General features: G+C 41.7%; 1 protein-coding gene across 2 annotated transcripts in view; it reads left to right on the top strand.

Annotated features, from left to right (window-relative positions):
* pappa2 (pappalysin 2) overlaps positions 1 to 16,858 on the top strand; it is an 86,659-nt gene that overhangs the window by 61,105 nt on the left and 8,696 nt on the right. For both annotated transcript variants that reach the window (XM_056392241.1, XM_056392242.1), the window contains exons 18-25: positions 479 to 544; positions 642 to 738; positions 1,189 to 1,366; positions 3,458 to 3,671; positions 5,015 to 5,183; positions 5,845 to 5,977; positions 6,430 to 6,551; positions 10,479 to 10,550. In XM_056392241.1, coding sequence (XP_056248216.1) covers positions 479 to 544; positions 642 to 738; positions 1,189 to 1,366; positions 3,458 to 3,671; positions 5,015 to 5,183; positions 5,845 to 5,977; positions 6,430 to 6,551; positions 10,479 to 10,550 — 1,051 coding nt within the window. The remainder of the gene's footprint in view (positions 1 to 478; positions 545 to 641; positions 739 to 1,188; positions 1,367 to 3,457; positions 3,672 to 5,014; positions 5,184 to 5,844; positions 5,978 to 6,429; positions 6,552 to 10,478; positions 10,551 to 16,858) is intronic.

Raw genomic sequence — 16,858 nt, 5'->3', positions numbered from 1 at the left:
CTCTCCCACAGCTACCTACTTAACACACGCATGCTTTCACACACACGGACTGGTCACTTTCATTACTGAGCTTGGAAAAAAAAAGGGGACAACAGAAGCAAAGAAAAACATTCTTATCTAAGACGGAAGATAAAGAAAGTTATAAAATAAATATTTCAGATGTTTTTCAGATGCTGATTGCATTACACTGTCCTTACAGTAGACAGTATTCAGGCTTGGCCTTGCTGTGCGAGGCATTAGTCAGCTCCACAGCGGCAGCATGCTACTTCTTGTCGAACTGTTACCATAACAGGTAAATTCCTAAAACCTTGGAGTATTTTTTTTTTTTTTTTTAATCTGATCTAACTCGAATTAGATGAGACAGAAATAGTGATCAGTTTAGGCTTCCTAGTTGCTTTCTTTGTCTCACCCGGCCTTTCATCCCTCTCCTTCTCCCTTTCCCCCTCTCTTCTCTTCTCCCCCCTCATCCCTGCAATAGCTGTTTGCGGCAGCCGTGTCAGACGGAGAGCTGCAGCCCTCCTCAGCTAGAGCACGCGTCCGTCAGGTAGGAACCTTCGGGGAATCAAACACACGGAGGGGACCAGAGAAAAATGAAACAACAACCAAAAGAACTACCTATATATATCAGTGTGTCTCCGTAGGTGTACGGGAGGAGGGGAGGCCTCTCGCTGCTCCGTTCAGTGTCACCGTGGTTTCAGTATCACTGTCCTCAATGGCAGGGTTCCCCCGCCCCATCAGGTAAACTGTCCTTTGAATGTTAAGTTATTATTTGTCATATTTTAAACCAAGATACAAGATAGGCAGCAGCGAAGTTGCATGAGAGAGGCACGGGGCTTACAGTATTTCCTTCCAGCAGCTTCTACTACAGTAATTTGTTCGACTATTTGTAACATTTTGTTTTTCTTTTCCTCACTCAGCATTTGTGGTTGCATCCTCTTTTACCTCCCAAAACCAGGATAACTCAATAACATCTCCTGTGAATGATGGGGAAACCAAACAGATTTTTCTGTCTTGTCTGCTCAGTTTCACATTGCCTCTCCAAGTCCAAGAAAGTGTCTGCAGAATTCAAAGGCAGAATTTTAGGAATGTTGTGGATAGAGGTACAAACTCAGATGTGTAATAGGGCACAAACTGGCACATAAACCCCCTCCGGCTCTGATCTTTTGTCTCTTTCTCTTTCCTCTTCAGAGAGAAGCAGAGCTGGAGTGTTTCCATGGTTCGTGGGATCGTGCGGTCAGCTGTCAGCCTGTAGACTGCGGCCTGCCCGATCAGTCTCACGTCTACCACGCCATATTCAGCTGCCCCGGGGGAACCACCTTCGGCAAACACTGCTCCTTCACCTGTGGATCGCCAGCCATACTACAAGGTGAGGGGAGGCAGGGAAAAATAAACGGGACAGCTCGCCGATACAGACACAGGAATACAGGGAAACGTGTTGAACTAAATATTACTCATAGCAGAGTAATATATCCCGATCTAGTGAACAGACAAACCGCAGCGAGACGCTTCCACCAGCCACAGTCCATAAAATGAAATGGACATAAAACTGTAATTTTGAAAGTATTACAGCTGATAACTGGATACTTGTTTTTTACAGCGTATTGTTATAGTTAAAGACGCTGCTCATTATAGCTTGAAAAACAAACAAGGGGAACTAATCAACAGTATTGCAATAAAATCACAGTGGAAATGCCATTTACAAAATCACAACCATGTCTCCTCTCAACGAGGCTTGCTCTTCACACTGCTCCTCTATACAGCTTTACGGCCTGTAAAAGTTACAGTTGTTTAAATTCACGTTGAAGCCTGATAGAAACATCTACATACTACATCTACACACACACACACACACACACACACACACACACACACAGCACAATTTCCCTTCACTTCAGATGTCCACAATGTTTTTAAAAAACACCACTTACATCATAACCAGTCAGAACAAATATCGCCTGTGGCAGCAATGATTAGGAGTACCACCACATACACACACACACACACACACACACATGCACAAATTCATAGCTACGCACAAACATAAAAAACCATTACCCCTCTTTAGTGATGTAAGTTACGCAATGTAGTAGATGCTTCTTGAAGTGATTAGATGGAACAAGCGTGATGTCCACAGACTTGTGTTTGTGGTCGGAAAGCCGCGGTGAACGCTCGAATGTCTCGGTAGAGTCAGCAGTAAGACCCACGTATTCATGATCTAAATACAGATTGCGCAGATATAATTCTATTTGTGGCTTTTGGTTGGGTGAAATATGTTTGAGGGCCATCATGTATCACTCAGCAGTGAAAGGCACACTGTGCAGTTCACACAGAATGGGTTCAGTGCACACCAGTGCAGCTGTAATGGATTTTCGATAAACACAACACCGGCACGATGTTTAATTAGCTTATAAAAAAAAAAAAGTGATGCCATGTTAAAGATTCATTACATTTTATAGACTCTGTAAAAAAATGCGAAAGCTTTTGGGTGTTATGATTCTCCGCACATACCAACGCTCGTGCTTCATGTGGGGCCATACACACATAGAAAATATTAGCTTTGGGCGATGCTGAAGCCATAGTCTCCGTCTCCTCGTAACCGTACGAGACAGAGCCGCCAAACGAAAGCAGAACGTTCGGTTTGACAGAAATGAATCCATGATGTTGACCTACTTGTGCTTCTCGCATCTACTCCTCTGTCTTGTGGCTGTAAAGTGCAGAATATATTACTCCTGTTAATGTATGTTTTAAAGTGTAAAAATAACTCGCACAATCTTCCTCTTGTTAAACGTTAAGTTCAGCTTGTAAAGGTTAGGGGGAATTCAACACACTGCTGCAGCTTTACTTGGTCTGGTACGACCAGTATATACAGGGTAATGTTAGCTGATGTATTTGCTTCAGGCAGGTTTATAATATGTTACTGACGTTACCACATCAGTTTGCTTTGTTCTGACTCTTCTCTACTTCTGGTGTTGGTACACTCAGGTTTAGCTTGTCACAGATGAACATTTCAAGGGTTTTATCTCCTAAGAAAAACAGGAAGTGAGCACACCTGGAGATTTACGTTGTTTCCCCACAAGTGGCTTCCACTTACTCTCAGTTAATTGGCCTGATAATGAAGTCTTTAAAGAAACCGACTCAAAAACCATACATTATCCTGTAATTACCACTTGAGGTTCAGTTGTCGCACTGCTCAGCAAACGTTACATAGTCATTGCAGTTTGTTTTCTAATATCCAATGATCATCGACCTCGTCAATCAACACAGGCGAGAACGTGATTCTATGGAGGTCGTGCAAGCGTATCAATAAAAGAAGCACCATAAAACATGACAACATGCACCACACAACTGCAAGTTTGATGCGAAGGTTTATGCAGGTTGCACCATTGTTAGTTACACTTTCCTCTCTCTGTCCGACTACACTCCCCTCCCCCTCCTTCGCCCCTCTTCTCTTCCTCAGGTGACAGTGACAGGTTGGTGTGTTTGGAAGACGGTCTGTGGTCTTTCCCAGAGGCTTACTGCAAGATAGAGTGTCCAGAGGTCCCGAGCATACCCGATGCCAAGCTGCTAACAGCAGACTGTACGGCCTCGGGGCACGATGTTGGCTCCGTCTGCCGTTACAAATGCAACCCAGGCTTCTATGTAATAGGGAGCCTCAAAAAGAAGACACCAAGGTAAGTGATGAGGGACTGCTGGCGTCTCCGTGGACAGACAATAGCACAACTGCTGCCAGGGTTTGTTGAGGCAGTGATGCTTGCATCACTCATATTTACTTCTTTCCAATTGGATGCCTTAAATTATCAACAGGATTAATTATTTCAGGCATATTATATACCTTATTATAACTTAATGTATAAGGAAGTACCAAACCACAGGAACAATGCACTGTAACCAAGTATTGTGGGCTGTGGAAAACCTTTAAATACTAGTAAAGCAACAAACAACTGTACGCTCCTCTAATAAAATTAGGATCTTCAATGCAGATATTTTACAGTGCATCACGTGGACACCCAGACCCCCAAGCTCAAAGTTTTTCAGTATGGATGGGTGCAGAAAGGTTCATTTTCTGCAGAGCAACAGTTCTGGTTTTGGAACAAGCTGACGTTAGGGCCCAATAAAATAAGTAGCGCTGCTAACTGGGCCTTGTCATTACTGCTGCCAGTTGTATTCATCGGGTAGCTGCTCATTACTGAAGGCAGTTTACATGTTGTTAATGAGATGAGGGTTTTTCTAAGGAGACACTGCCTGTGGTGTAGTTTATATGTGTAGACTTAGATGGTGTCAGCGATCAGCTATGTATAACTAGTGAGCAAGTTGTGTGTGTGTGTGTGTGTGCGAGTGTATGTGTGTGTGTGTGTGTGTGTGTGTGTATAAATATGTTCAAGTAAATGGGAAAGTATTCTCAGACCCCACCGGACTCCACTGTATATATTTATAGTAATTCTATATTTTCCTTGCTGTATGTTCTTGTATTAATTAAAATGCAGTCTATCAAATGTTGCTGTGTTTTACTGTCATATCAACCCAGTAAAAATTGTATTACATTATGTTATATCTGTACATTTTATGTAGAGATCCATTTGCAGCTGGGTGTCTTTATGAGTCACACGTTCTCAAACATGTGTAAACATTTTAACGACCCCTGACGCTTTATTAGTCCAACGTGTGAAAGTGAACAGCGGTAGCTATGAAAGAGCTTTAAAGGTGCTCTGTGTAAGTTTTTGCTATCGCTGCATAGCCACTGTTAGCATTAACAGCTGTTTACTTAACGGTCTAGAAGAAAGGTTTCATTTCTTTACTCGAACATGAGCTGTCTCCAGAGGTGGAAAGCAACCTCAGTGTTAACTCTTGTTTTGCTTCTATATCTATCACTTCTTTTCTTCTACTGAAATTAGCATGCTAAGCAGCTAGCACTGAACAAGAACTAGGTTGTCACCTATAGAAAGGAAAGCAGTACAAGTATCGATCACATACTGCTACAGAGTTAATGTATTCGTTTTGCTCCTGTTGTCTGTAGGAAGTACTTCAGGTTGGAGTGTCTGAAAGGGGGTCAGTGGGAGGAAACCGGATGTGAGCCGATATCCTGTCCAGCCCTGCCGGACGTATTCCAGGGCATGTATACCTGCACCAATGGCCTGTACTACGACACCGTCTGCACCCTGCAGTGCTCGGACACTACGGAAAATGTAAGATCTCTGCAGCCGTCTATTCTCCAGGGCAAATAAAAAGTTTTACAGGGTGAGATGTATGTATCATCAACTATTAATCTTCACATCTTTGCAGTGAGTTAACCTATATAGACTGATTTACTTGCCCATGAAAATATAGAGAGAATAACAACAAATGCGTCAAGGAACTGGTCAAAATCAGAATTTTGCTTGACGTCAGACATGATACGCTGCAGCCATTTCTACACCACAAACTGTGTGCACAGCAGCTGCAGTTTTATCTGCAATCACGCATCTCTGACACCTTGTCATGTACGTGCTTTGCTGCTTTCTTGTGTTTTTGCTCTGGACTTCAAAAAGATTCATTTTTGGAATAATCCAGCAGCATTTATTCATGCAAGTGTGAGGAAACTTCTGCATTGGCTGAAACTGTAAAAGTATTTAAACACGTACGCTTCCATCAAGTTTGGAGAACAGGGTCAAACCAGTTCTAGAATATAATATTTCTCATGAAGACAAAAACATTTGAAGTGTTCTCCCTGTGAGGGATGTCGTACAAATGTGGAAAGTAAGCCATTCATTCATTTAGTCAACTGCTCCACGGCGTCAAACAATAACAGCCAAATTACGGTTTCATCTAAACTGACTGAACAAACGGTTTTCTCTTGTCTGTGCCCAGAGCGAGATTCGCTGCACTAAAGACGGGAGATGGACGGCAGAGTTCACCATGTGCTCCAGGCTCCAGGGATCCTGCTCCGGCCCCTCTGATCTCAACTCTGTGGAGTACAGCTGTGACCAGGGGATGGATGTTGGTGAGCATGACCCTCTTTGAAGGATGAGAGTTTAATATATCAAATAAACAGTCCTGATTATATTTGCTTTCCTTCTGTCAAACAAAATAAAGCCATACACAGTAGCCTGTTGGTCTTTGGCTTATCTTGTTACACACTGCTCGACTGGACAGACAAAACAATCGCGGCGGTAGAGCATCTTGTTGTCAACACTTATATTTCACATATAGAAGGAAGTGAGCTTTTGAGGAGGTCCGAGCTAATATTGCCTGTTTCACTCAGAGGCTCGACTGAGGGGCTGCACAACCGGCAGTCTGAGATAGATGCCGGTTGTGCAGATGACACATGACGGTGTGTTCAGAAGTTCTGTTCTTTTCCTCAATGTTTGTACGTGATTAAATCTAACAGACGCTAATCGGGGGTTAGAGGTAAGTGTTATTTGATTTGTATTTTTTCCTTCCTTTTCCTCGCAGGTGCTGTTTGCTACCCAACATGCATTGTGGCTCTGGACATGGATCTGCGTGACCCTGTGGTTCTGCCTAATGGCACCACAGCTGACTCTTTAAAGCACTGGATGCTGCCCACCAGAGTCCAGGTGAGGAGGCGGAGTCAAGTTACTGCTACTACTACTACTTTGTTTTGATTCAGTTTGAGGTCACTTAAGGTCATCTCATTTCTATTCTGTTCTGCACCATGAGTCATCGAATACTAAATAACCCAATGACAATAATAAAACCTACAAAGTGCATTTTTTATATATAATCTGTGTGATTATATATAATGCAATCTAACCGACATTTACGATGTAAACAATTTAATTTTTTGAACAAGCACAAATGAAGGAAAACAAACAACAAATTCCACAGTTTGTAAAACAGAAAACAGAGAGAGCAGCTGACTTCTGTGACCACACAGAACACGCCGTCTGGTCCTCTTTGGACTTTTTTGGTGACATATCGAGACGGTTTATTTATTTTACAACAGCAGCTTAACTGCATCAGCCTTGAAAACTCCATAAATCATAACTTTTATTAAATATATAAAAGATAGTTATATGCTTCTAATTAATGTCCATCTGATCCAGTTCAGTTGTACTGTAAATATCAGCTTGCAGAACTGGGTTGCACCTGTTTCTAAACTGTTTCATGCTGCACGATGAAGCATGACGTGGTGAAAAATGAGATAGCTTGATTGGTTTAAATATTGTGAATTGTGGTTGCGCTACCATTTGGAAACTATTGGCAGGTTTTAGAAAACAGTTATTGTTTTGCTCGCTCGCTGCCATGCGACCAGTTCCGGGTGCAGTGAAAGCCGATCCGCTGACAAACAAGCGCTGAGATTTTTACACAAAAACACCCATTGGAATGAATAATGCATCCAAACATCTGGTGGTCTGAACAACAGCATGGAGTAAACAGCTACTGCGCCACACTGACTCACCTTTACTCATAAGCACAAAGTTCATTCACAGTTAAAGACAAAGACGACTCATCTGTCGGACAGTCCACATAAAAAAAAAACAAAAAAAAAACAGGTGGATTTTGCTGCCGTATATATTTACAACTGAACTGACCTCGTTCGTCTTTATGAGCCTCAGTGCCGCCTTGAATCTCTGGACAAAGGCTTTCTGGTTTTTGCCTGATTGTGAATCGTTTAAAGCGTAGCTCTAAAATTAGCAAAAGGTGCTACGCCAATGAAAAGGCAAGTCTGACACTGTGGCGCCCCCCCCCCCCCTTTGACAAGGATCAGGGGAGTGTTGATGGGACATTCTGAGCCTCAATAATAAAATAATATTGCTTTTTGATTGCAACATCAAACCATTAAAAGGGAGCTGAATCAGCTTGATCAAGTTTGCAGTGTATGCACGGATGTAAAATAACTATCACTAAGATTCTCAGGTTCCTTTCCATCTTCTTAATGACTTCTATTGTTTTCCAAGTATTTCTATTGGACGCTTATTTGTGACGGACGTCGTTAATAGTGAGATCTCATGTGTTCAGTCGGATCTGGCTGAGTTGTGACTCAGAGAAGGATTACGTGTCTCACATCTGTCCCTCCGTGCTGCCCTGGCAGAGATAAACCTCTGCTTTAGAGCTTATCTGTGTGTGATAGGAAAGATGAGGACTTTGACACACTGATCTTATTTTGAAATGAAGGACACTATTGCAGCACAAGGTGTCCCAGTAGATTCATGCCCCCTAACACCTCTTTTTTTATTCTGGAGATAAATGATTACCACATTCATATTTCAAATGGAGCTGAGGTGGGAAAATGATCCTTTTTTAATAAGTAGTTTAAACTACGAGTCTTCAACAAACGTATTGTAAGATCAGCTAATGGGGTGAGATCATTTCCAGTTATTTCTAATAAAGATCAAGGGTTATTTTATCAGGAGTCAGGATGATCATTTTCTTAGATCCTCTGAGGTGATCTGCCACAGTGTCTGTACAAATGACAGAAAACTGTCGTGAAAAGTGGAATTATCTCATCACTATTAGATAAACAAACAGCACTGTTAGTATAAATCTCAGTATGAGACAAGAAATTATAAAACAAAACGTATAACCAGCCATTTGTTTTTAATTGAAATGACCTGAAGCGGCTTCAAAGGTCTGTCAGAGTAACGGAGAAAACCTAGAAATGAATCCTCTCAGTCAAATAGCAGCAGAGATTTTTGATTCCATCATGATCTGTATAAATGTGTTTCATATCAAATATTTGACTGAATCACTGGCAGGACAGTGTTCGAGTTTTGGAGTTTTCTAAGAAAACACTTTTTAATTCCCAGCTGCACCAGCTAATCACACACTATGACACAACAGAATCCACCTCTTGTGTATGCGAGCGTGTTCGTTATCATTGAAGTGTTTTTGCATTACTGGAAATCACAGGCAGATAGCGAGAGTAAAGGTTCCAGTTGACGTCAAGCCTTTTAGGAAACACACATATCTCTCACACACGGCGTGCACAGGTCACCATGAACAAACTTGCGGGGAATGCCAGATTTTAGGTCTGATTTTGAGTGCTGGTGTTTTGCTTTGAAGGTGGTTGCCGTTACCCAATATCATATCTCAGGAATCGCTTCTACGTTAACACTGTTGCCCACACTGCTCCAGTTTCGCCTTGCTTTTGGGTGGTCAGTTAGCCAGCCAGTTAATCCACCCTTGCCAAGGTCAAATAGTTGGATGGAAGTCTGGCTTCTTGCACCATATCTCTGACGGTGCCTTGTGATTTCGAGGCATTGTGTTATCTCAAATACTTCAGAATCAGGTCTCCCTCGCTGGGTCGGGCTGCACAGGAAATCACAGGGGAGGATCCGCTTTCTCTGTCCATATTTGTTAGTCAATCAGCTATCTTCTAACCACCTTGTAAATTCCCGGGGTCAAATGAATGACCACAGCCTCACCCAAAGTTTACAAAATTTTGAGGTTTGCATCCACTTATATTGTTATATAAAACTATTATTTTTCTTCCATCACAAGGTTTTCATGCATAACAAACAGCAGAAACTGCATATGTCCTTGAAAACAACAGGATATCTGCACAGAATAAGTCTTGTTCATTATTTATATAACAGCTCATTGTAAAACCAAGTGCTCGTGGACTGTTGGCAAAGAAAACGCCTGTGACTTTAATCACCACATAGGGACATTATTCACTGTTTGCATATGAGGGGCTCGTTCTAAATTGACAAAACCTCACTATCAATTGTGTGTAGCAATTAAGTTGTCAATGCATCAGCATGTATGGCATATTTAACAGGTTAATTTAATTATTTAACAGCCAATTTATCTGCAGCCCCCTCAGCCATTGCTTTCAGATGACACTGAGCAGAATGCAAATACAAAGCAATGATATCATGAATACGTTAATTAGCATATTACAGGCTTTGGCTACGTCCTCAGTTTGGGACATCTATCATAACACAGTCCAGCCATATAAACTAGGTTCTGGCCGACTCTAGAACTAGTGCTTATTGTGTTTATGTTCACAGAAATCATGTCCACTCCACCGTCTGAGCAGAACATACACAACACGCTTCAATCATCCAATAGACGTATTTCCGCAAAACACATTCGTGCTCCTTAGATCTGAGTCACGCTCACTCGTTTCACTGATTCTGAATAAACATGAAGCAGGGTTCGGTAACGCAATCTCACCGCAAAGGCCCATTAGTAGCTGTTCCGGAGCTTTTGTTAGCTTGAAAGATGATATTGAAAAGTTCTCTTCTGACCTTGGAAACAGCAGTTGGTAAAACAGCCTCACCATAAGGTCCATTACTGATTGTGAAACGGATCTCTCTGAAACCGGGTGAGTCAAATTAGTTTCAACTTTAAAAAAAAAAGAAAAGAAAAAAAGAGCAGAAACTGTATGTGTTCTGTCTTCGGTTATTCATCCCTCACAGTATTTGACCGGAAACAGCAACATTGATTGAATTTTCGGTTTGATATTAGTGCTGTTTACAGTGTTTATCCGTTTCCTGTGACTGCACTGCTCAACCTTGTGTACTCTTGTTTTCCAGAGCATAGTCTGTACAGGGATGATGAAGTGGTACCCTGACCCTCAACACATCCACTGCATCCAATCATGTGAGGTAAGAGTCCAAACAGCCAAGCGGTCCCACATCAAACACAGGAGTATTTTTATTCCTTCAATCTGCTTTCCGTCCATTTATCCACGAAGCCTATTGAAGGCCAACACAGCATACTCTTCCATCCCGGTATCAGTCTCACCTAGGCCTTTGAAACTATTAAATGAGTGAACGTTTATTTTAATCATGGCGGATGCTTTATCTGGCCAAGGACTGCAAAGTTATTCACTGCAGCTGAGAGCGCCTGAGTTAAGATTTAAGATGTTGTTTTTTTGTTTTGTTTTTTCCCCCTTTTGTTGTCACCATTGTGATGTTTGTTGACCGACAGCAGGTCAGCGCCTGGGCACGGACCGGGGATAGTGGAGGGCATACCAGTGGCTCGTGAGTCACAAAATGTGAACCACATGTATTTTCTGGTCTGGCATGCAAGGGGTGAAACCATTGGGTGGAGATGAGCAAGAGAAGAAAAACAATGGGGCCAGTACATCTACAGCACATTATCCAAAAGGCAGCATGTGACAGTTTAAAAATGAAAATAAATATGTACCCCCCCCTTCCCCCGCTCATAAGTTACGTCACAGAGAATAGGGATGAAATATGTTGTCAGGGTGGGACTGCAGATAAGGTTCCTGTATCTGATCATTTTGTGGGATGGCACAGGGAACGAAGGGCCGTAACTTTGCTATACAAGAGAATAATCTTCAAGATTTCCCAGCGTGCAACAGTGACAACAACCACTTCAGTCATGTGTTATTTAACATCATCATCATCATCATCATCACACCAGGAGGTAACGCCTCCTTTGATAGCGCTGTCTATTGTTTTGCTACGGCAATAAGACAGTTATCATTATCATTATATAACAACAATGTTAAACAACATTCAGACTGAAGACTCAAGACTAAATTGGTTGTTGTCACTGGAACTTTGAAGATGGGGTAAACCACTCTAATCTTGCCTCTCTACAACCATGATTGCACCTTTTTGTGACTCATGAGCCACAGGTAAGGGCAAGAAACAGCACCCTCTAACGTGCTCGGTCATTGTCCAGTGCGCTGAAAAAATTCCCAAGCTCCTCTCTGTTTTAGTGCAGTGAAAGACTCCAGTTAGACAAAGTGGTTACGGCTGCACGTACCATTCGAACCATACATCCGTGATAGACTGGTGTCCTTGGGTATCCATTCAAGCTGACGGCACACATACTATCTCGTCACGGAGTAGCAACCGAGCACCAAAGCACTTTGTGAAAACACTGTTTGATACTTATTGTTTAACCAACTGGTGCCTTCTTCTTCTTTTTTTTTTTTTTCACAAATATTCAGTGTAAGTATAATATGTTCTTACATAACATGTCTAGTATGTGCTTTCAAAAGCCTTGAGGTCAGGAGGATCTCAGTCAGGCTTCAGTCCCATTATTATCAAAGATATTTTATTAACGTTGAGATAGAGAATACTTAATCCTTAAAACAATTACACCATTTCTGGGCATAACCGCATTAAATTTACTGCCCTAGCCAGGCTTTTCCAACAATATTAAACATGAAGCAAAACACGCTGTATCCCTGTTGTCATCACCGCTCAAGATACCAGAGCCAGTGTGCAATATGCTTCACATTTCATGATGACAAATTTCAGGCAGAAATTGATATTCTCACACTTTAAACTTTAAAAGAATCCTTTTCAAATCTGTCCAAAGAACTTTTTTTTTTTTTTTTTTTTTCCTGGCATTGCCAAACGTTGTTACGCCTGCCAAAACTAATGGATTATCTGATAAAGGGAAATAAATTAATCACTGGATTATGTTAGATTTAGATTAATCATTCAGGCTGACACAAGGCTTTTAAATCTGTCTTCCTGGTTTGAAAACAGTCTATCTGGTGATTGATACAAAGTGAGCAGGATAAAGTTTCCTGTTTATTGACAAAGTAACAAAGTCAAATTTATGGTAAATTCACATCCATTTGCAATGGAAATAGATTTGATTTTTACTGGAAACAACAGCTGGATACTTTTAGTGGTAAAGTTGAACTCTAGTTTAGTATCTGTGCAACTGTTTTTTTTTTTTTTTTACTGAGATGTTAAAAGAGACACAGAAGAGAATAGAGACATCAATAATTTATACGATGATGTTTCCTTTTATTGGCCGACTGGTGGGAGGGTCAAAAGATTACACCGTCCGACATGTAGTTCCACGACAAAATTACAAGCCAGATTGCTGTACATTTTGTTATGTGCATATGAGATAAGTATTCAGACCCTCTACTTGGTACTTTCGGTCCAGCCTCAAGTCCTGAGTCATCTGGACCAGGTTTACATTAAGTATATCTCTGTCCTTTGCTCTGTTCAGCTTCATCCATCCCTCACCAGTCTCCCTGTCCCACAGTGCCTGGGTTCCTCCAGACATGAAGCTTAGAATCGAGGCCGCTAGACAATCTTGTTTCTCATAGTCTTTGAGTCCTTTACGTCCTTTTTTTTTTTTTTTGCTAAATCCAAGCAGCTTCCATGTTTCTTTCTCTGAGGAGAGGCTTCCACCTGGCCACTCTACCAGTAAGCCCAGTGATCTGGAGCGCTGCAGTGATGGTTGTCCTTCTGGACATTTCTCCCATCGCCACACAAGATCTCTGGAGTTCAGAGAGTTTGCTCAGTTTAGGCCGGGCAGTCAGGTCTAAGAAAAGTCCTGGTTGTTGCAAACTTCTTCCATTAAGAATGATAGAGGCCTCTGCTGTTCTTGGGAACCTTCAGTACCTCGACACAAACCTGTCTCTGAGTTCTGCAGCAGCTCCTTCCTCCTCATGCTTTTGAGTTTAGCTCTGATCTGCGTCGCCAGCTGTTGAGACCTCATGGACAGGTGTGTGTCTTCACAAATCATGTCCAATCAACTGAATTGACCGCAGGTGGATTCACATCAAGGTGTAGAAACATCTCACAGATGATCAAGAGAAACGGGAGGGAACCTGAGCTAAATTTGAAGTGTAACAGCAAAGTGTCTGAATACTTATGTCAATGTGATATTTCAGTTTTTCCTTTTTAAAATTTTGCAAAAGAAAATTTCTGAAATACAGTTTTGCCTTTGTCACAATGGGGGAAATGAGTGTAGGTTGATGAGGGGGAAAAAAATTACATTTAGATTTTAGCATTAGGTTGCAACTTATAGAATACGCTCCAAAATGCACCCTGCATTCTTTAATTATGTGCCTATGGTCCATAGCTACAGTCTAACCCTGTGAATCCAAGGTCCACTCACTACCTTCTACTACCATCTAACGGTCTCCATTTACAGCTAGAATTTGCTCCCTTGTCACAGAAATGCCGCAGTACACCTTCTGTCTGCACCAAGAATTATCACAAGTGTAACTGATAAATTACCCTGAAATGTCCTGATCGTATTTGGGCTTTCAAGGGTAAATATCAATGACTTTGATTACCTTAAAGTCTTCCCTTTAGCCCCACCCTCAAGATAAACTCCCCACTACTCTGATCACCACTCCAGAAGAAGAAACAGTGAGGCACAGTGTTTCTGTTTTGGTTCAGTCAACACCTTTGTATTGTGGAGTATGATAAAACATTGCAGCCTCTAGGGGCCACTGTGGCACGACTTTAGGCTTTTGGACTTGTTCGCTTTCATAATATTTCGTGTGCTCCGCAGTGTTTATCATAAACGAAAGTTTGTTTAATCTGCAATTTAACGTCCATCTCAGCTCAGTAATATTTTAGCAGTGACAGTAAATCATCTAAAATCATAAACCCAGTTTTTATTTGGCATTCATCAGTTGGGTTCAGAAAAGGCTGGAACTACTGATGGAACACATAAACTGTTGATGTCTCACGGTATTAAAATATTCTTCCTACCTGCCAGCACTACATTTTCCCCTTCCACCTTCCCGTGAATGTTGCTAGGCAAAACAGTTGCTTATAACCCGCTCCTCCATGACAACACTGTAAATTATACCAGACCACATGTGCTGCATATGCTCTATGCCAGATCTCATCCAGATGCCATTTCTCCCTCTCTTTCTCTTACTTTCTCTTTCTTTCTCTCACTCTGCTTCTCTTTCCTTTCTTTCTTAAAACCAGGTTGACAATTAGTGTACCAGTCGGGTCGGCACAGTAGCCTCCAGTACAAATGCTGAGGCTGCGTTTCAAACTTGAGCTTTTTCAACTATTTTAAAAATCAACTTTTATGCTCTAAAAAAAAAAAAAAGGACATTATGCCGACAGTGTCTTTCTGGAAGTGTCTTCACACTTTTCACGGCATAATTAAAATGTTTGCTGAACCAGTAAGGACAAAGAATGTGATAAGTGTGTAACAGCAAGCCAATTAAACGCATTGACTCATGCACCACTTCATATGAGGCATTTAGGCAAAGGGGATCTATTTTAACCATTTGGTCGGTGGAAGCTGTGCTAATCCCCTTGATCACATCATGGAGCGCTGTATAGCAGCTTTTCCAATCTGAAACAAGCAACAGCAAGTTTCACAATGAGGATTAGTTATAGTAGAGTTTATATCACAATAGTTCCACATGACCAGGTCGTCTAACCAGGAACTTATTTTAACCCAAAACAAAATCATTTTCCCCCGAAACTAACCAAGTATGTTTTGTGCCTAAACCCTAACCAAACCATGACCGCTCCACAACCCCTAACCGCCTGTTTGTTATTGTTGCCACGACGACGAAGGTCCGGCACACCTGCTACGGGTACACTCTCACAGGTCATATAGTTGTTACCATGACGACGGAAGTCTGGTCGACCTGCTGCTGATACCCCCCCCCCAGTGTATGTGGTCGTTCAGGTTGGACTTGTCGGAAGCAAGCACCTTTGTTATCTAAGTCTAGGTTCCTCAGTGTGAATGTTTATTCCTGTTTTGAGTACAATTTCCCACTTTTCCTCAATAACAAATAACAAATATCAATATCAAATAACATGATATTTATTTCTATGCCTCCGCACAGGTGATTTTTTCAGGTTGTCTGTCCGTCCCATTCTCGTGAACGTGATATCTCAGGAACGCCTTGATGGGGTCTCTTCGAATTTGGCACAAACATTCACTCGGACTCGAGGATGAACCGATCAAACTTTGGTGGTCAAAGGTCAAATATCAAGTTCAAGGTCGCTGACCTCAGAAAACACGTTTTTGGCCACAAATAACTGAATAATTCATATACTAAATATGACAAAATACACTTAACTTCCTAAGACCCAGATTACTGAGTGGCAGTATAATATCCTCATATGTGGTCACCAGTCCCTTGTTGAGAAAAAGTTAGTATTGTGGTCTAGAGAACCCAAAATGTGAGGTCCACATATGTGGAGGCCAGGTCCTAGGAGGTTAATACCATTTATCAAATTGTTTCAAAGTCTTCATATATTCCTACATATATTATATGAATCTGAAAATGGATGGATTCTACTTCAATGATTTTCCCTTGGGTGAATTATCCAACCATCCATTCTCAGCAACTTATCCAGGTCCAATTTGTGGTGGGAACAGACTCAACAGAGTAGGTCAGATATACATTGCCCTAACCACATCTTCCAGTTGTTTGGGGGGGGTCCTACACTTCTGTTTGCAGGCTATTCACTAGATATTATCTGTGGGTCTTCCCTCGCATCTCCCTTGAATCTTCCAATTGGAAGTGGCAGGAATATCTCCAGAGGGAGTCAATCAAGACGTAACCACTAAGACAATCTACCAGCTCAACTCTGAGCTTCTTCTGGAAGTGTGTGCCCTGTCTACTTCCTAGCTACGTTGCTAATGTGTTTTAGGATTATTTAAGGATCATCTTAACTGTAAAATATATCTCGCTGGCTAGAGCAAGCAGTTAGCAGTCATCCGTCTGTAACCCCAGTGTTATCGTTTCACAGTAAAAGTCTTTCAGTGGTTCACTTGTGGAAGTAGACAGCACCTTATTCTGCAGCTAACTGTATGAGCTGCACACACTCGACCGGGAGCATGACACCAGTACATGCAGTCCCCGTAACATAAAGTGGTTCTTCTGTGAAAAGGGGGTCTTACAGGCGACCTGGTGACATGTCATGTTTTCATAAGGAAGCACAAGCAGCTGAAGTTGGCAGGCCGCTGGCAACGAGTGACATTTTAAAGTGCAGGCGTGAAACTTCAGTCATGGCTTTATGTACACTTAGGTAATCTGTTTATTCACAGATTTTGGCAGTAACGTGATTTATTAAGCACATAAAGATTTTCGGTTTCCTTTAGAAAAGTTAAAGGGTTACAAACATACAGGTTACACTGCAAGATTTGTGAGAACCAGGTTTTTCTACAGGCATGTGCATGAAGTCCGATCAAA

Source organism: Seriola aureovittata, chromosome 12 (assembly GCF_021018895.1).
Source record: "Seriola aureovittata isolate HTS-2021-v1 ecotype China chromosome 12, ASM2101889v1, whole genome shotgun sequence".
Taxonomy (NCBI): Eukaryota; Metazoa; Chordata; class Actinopteri; order Carangiformes; family Carangidae; genus Seriola; species Seriola aureovittata.
The sequence above is the reverse complement of the archived record's forward strand: the minus strand, read 5'-3'. Positions and strand labels throughout refer to the sequence as shown.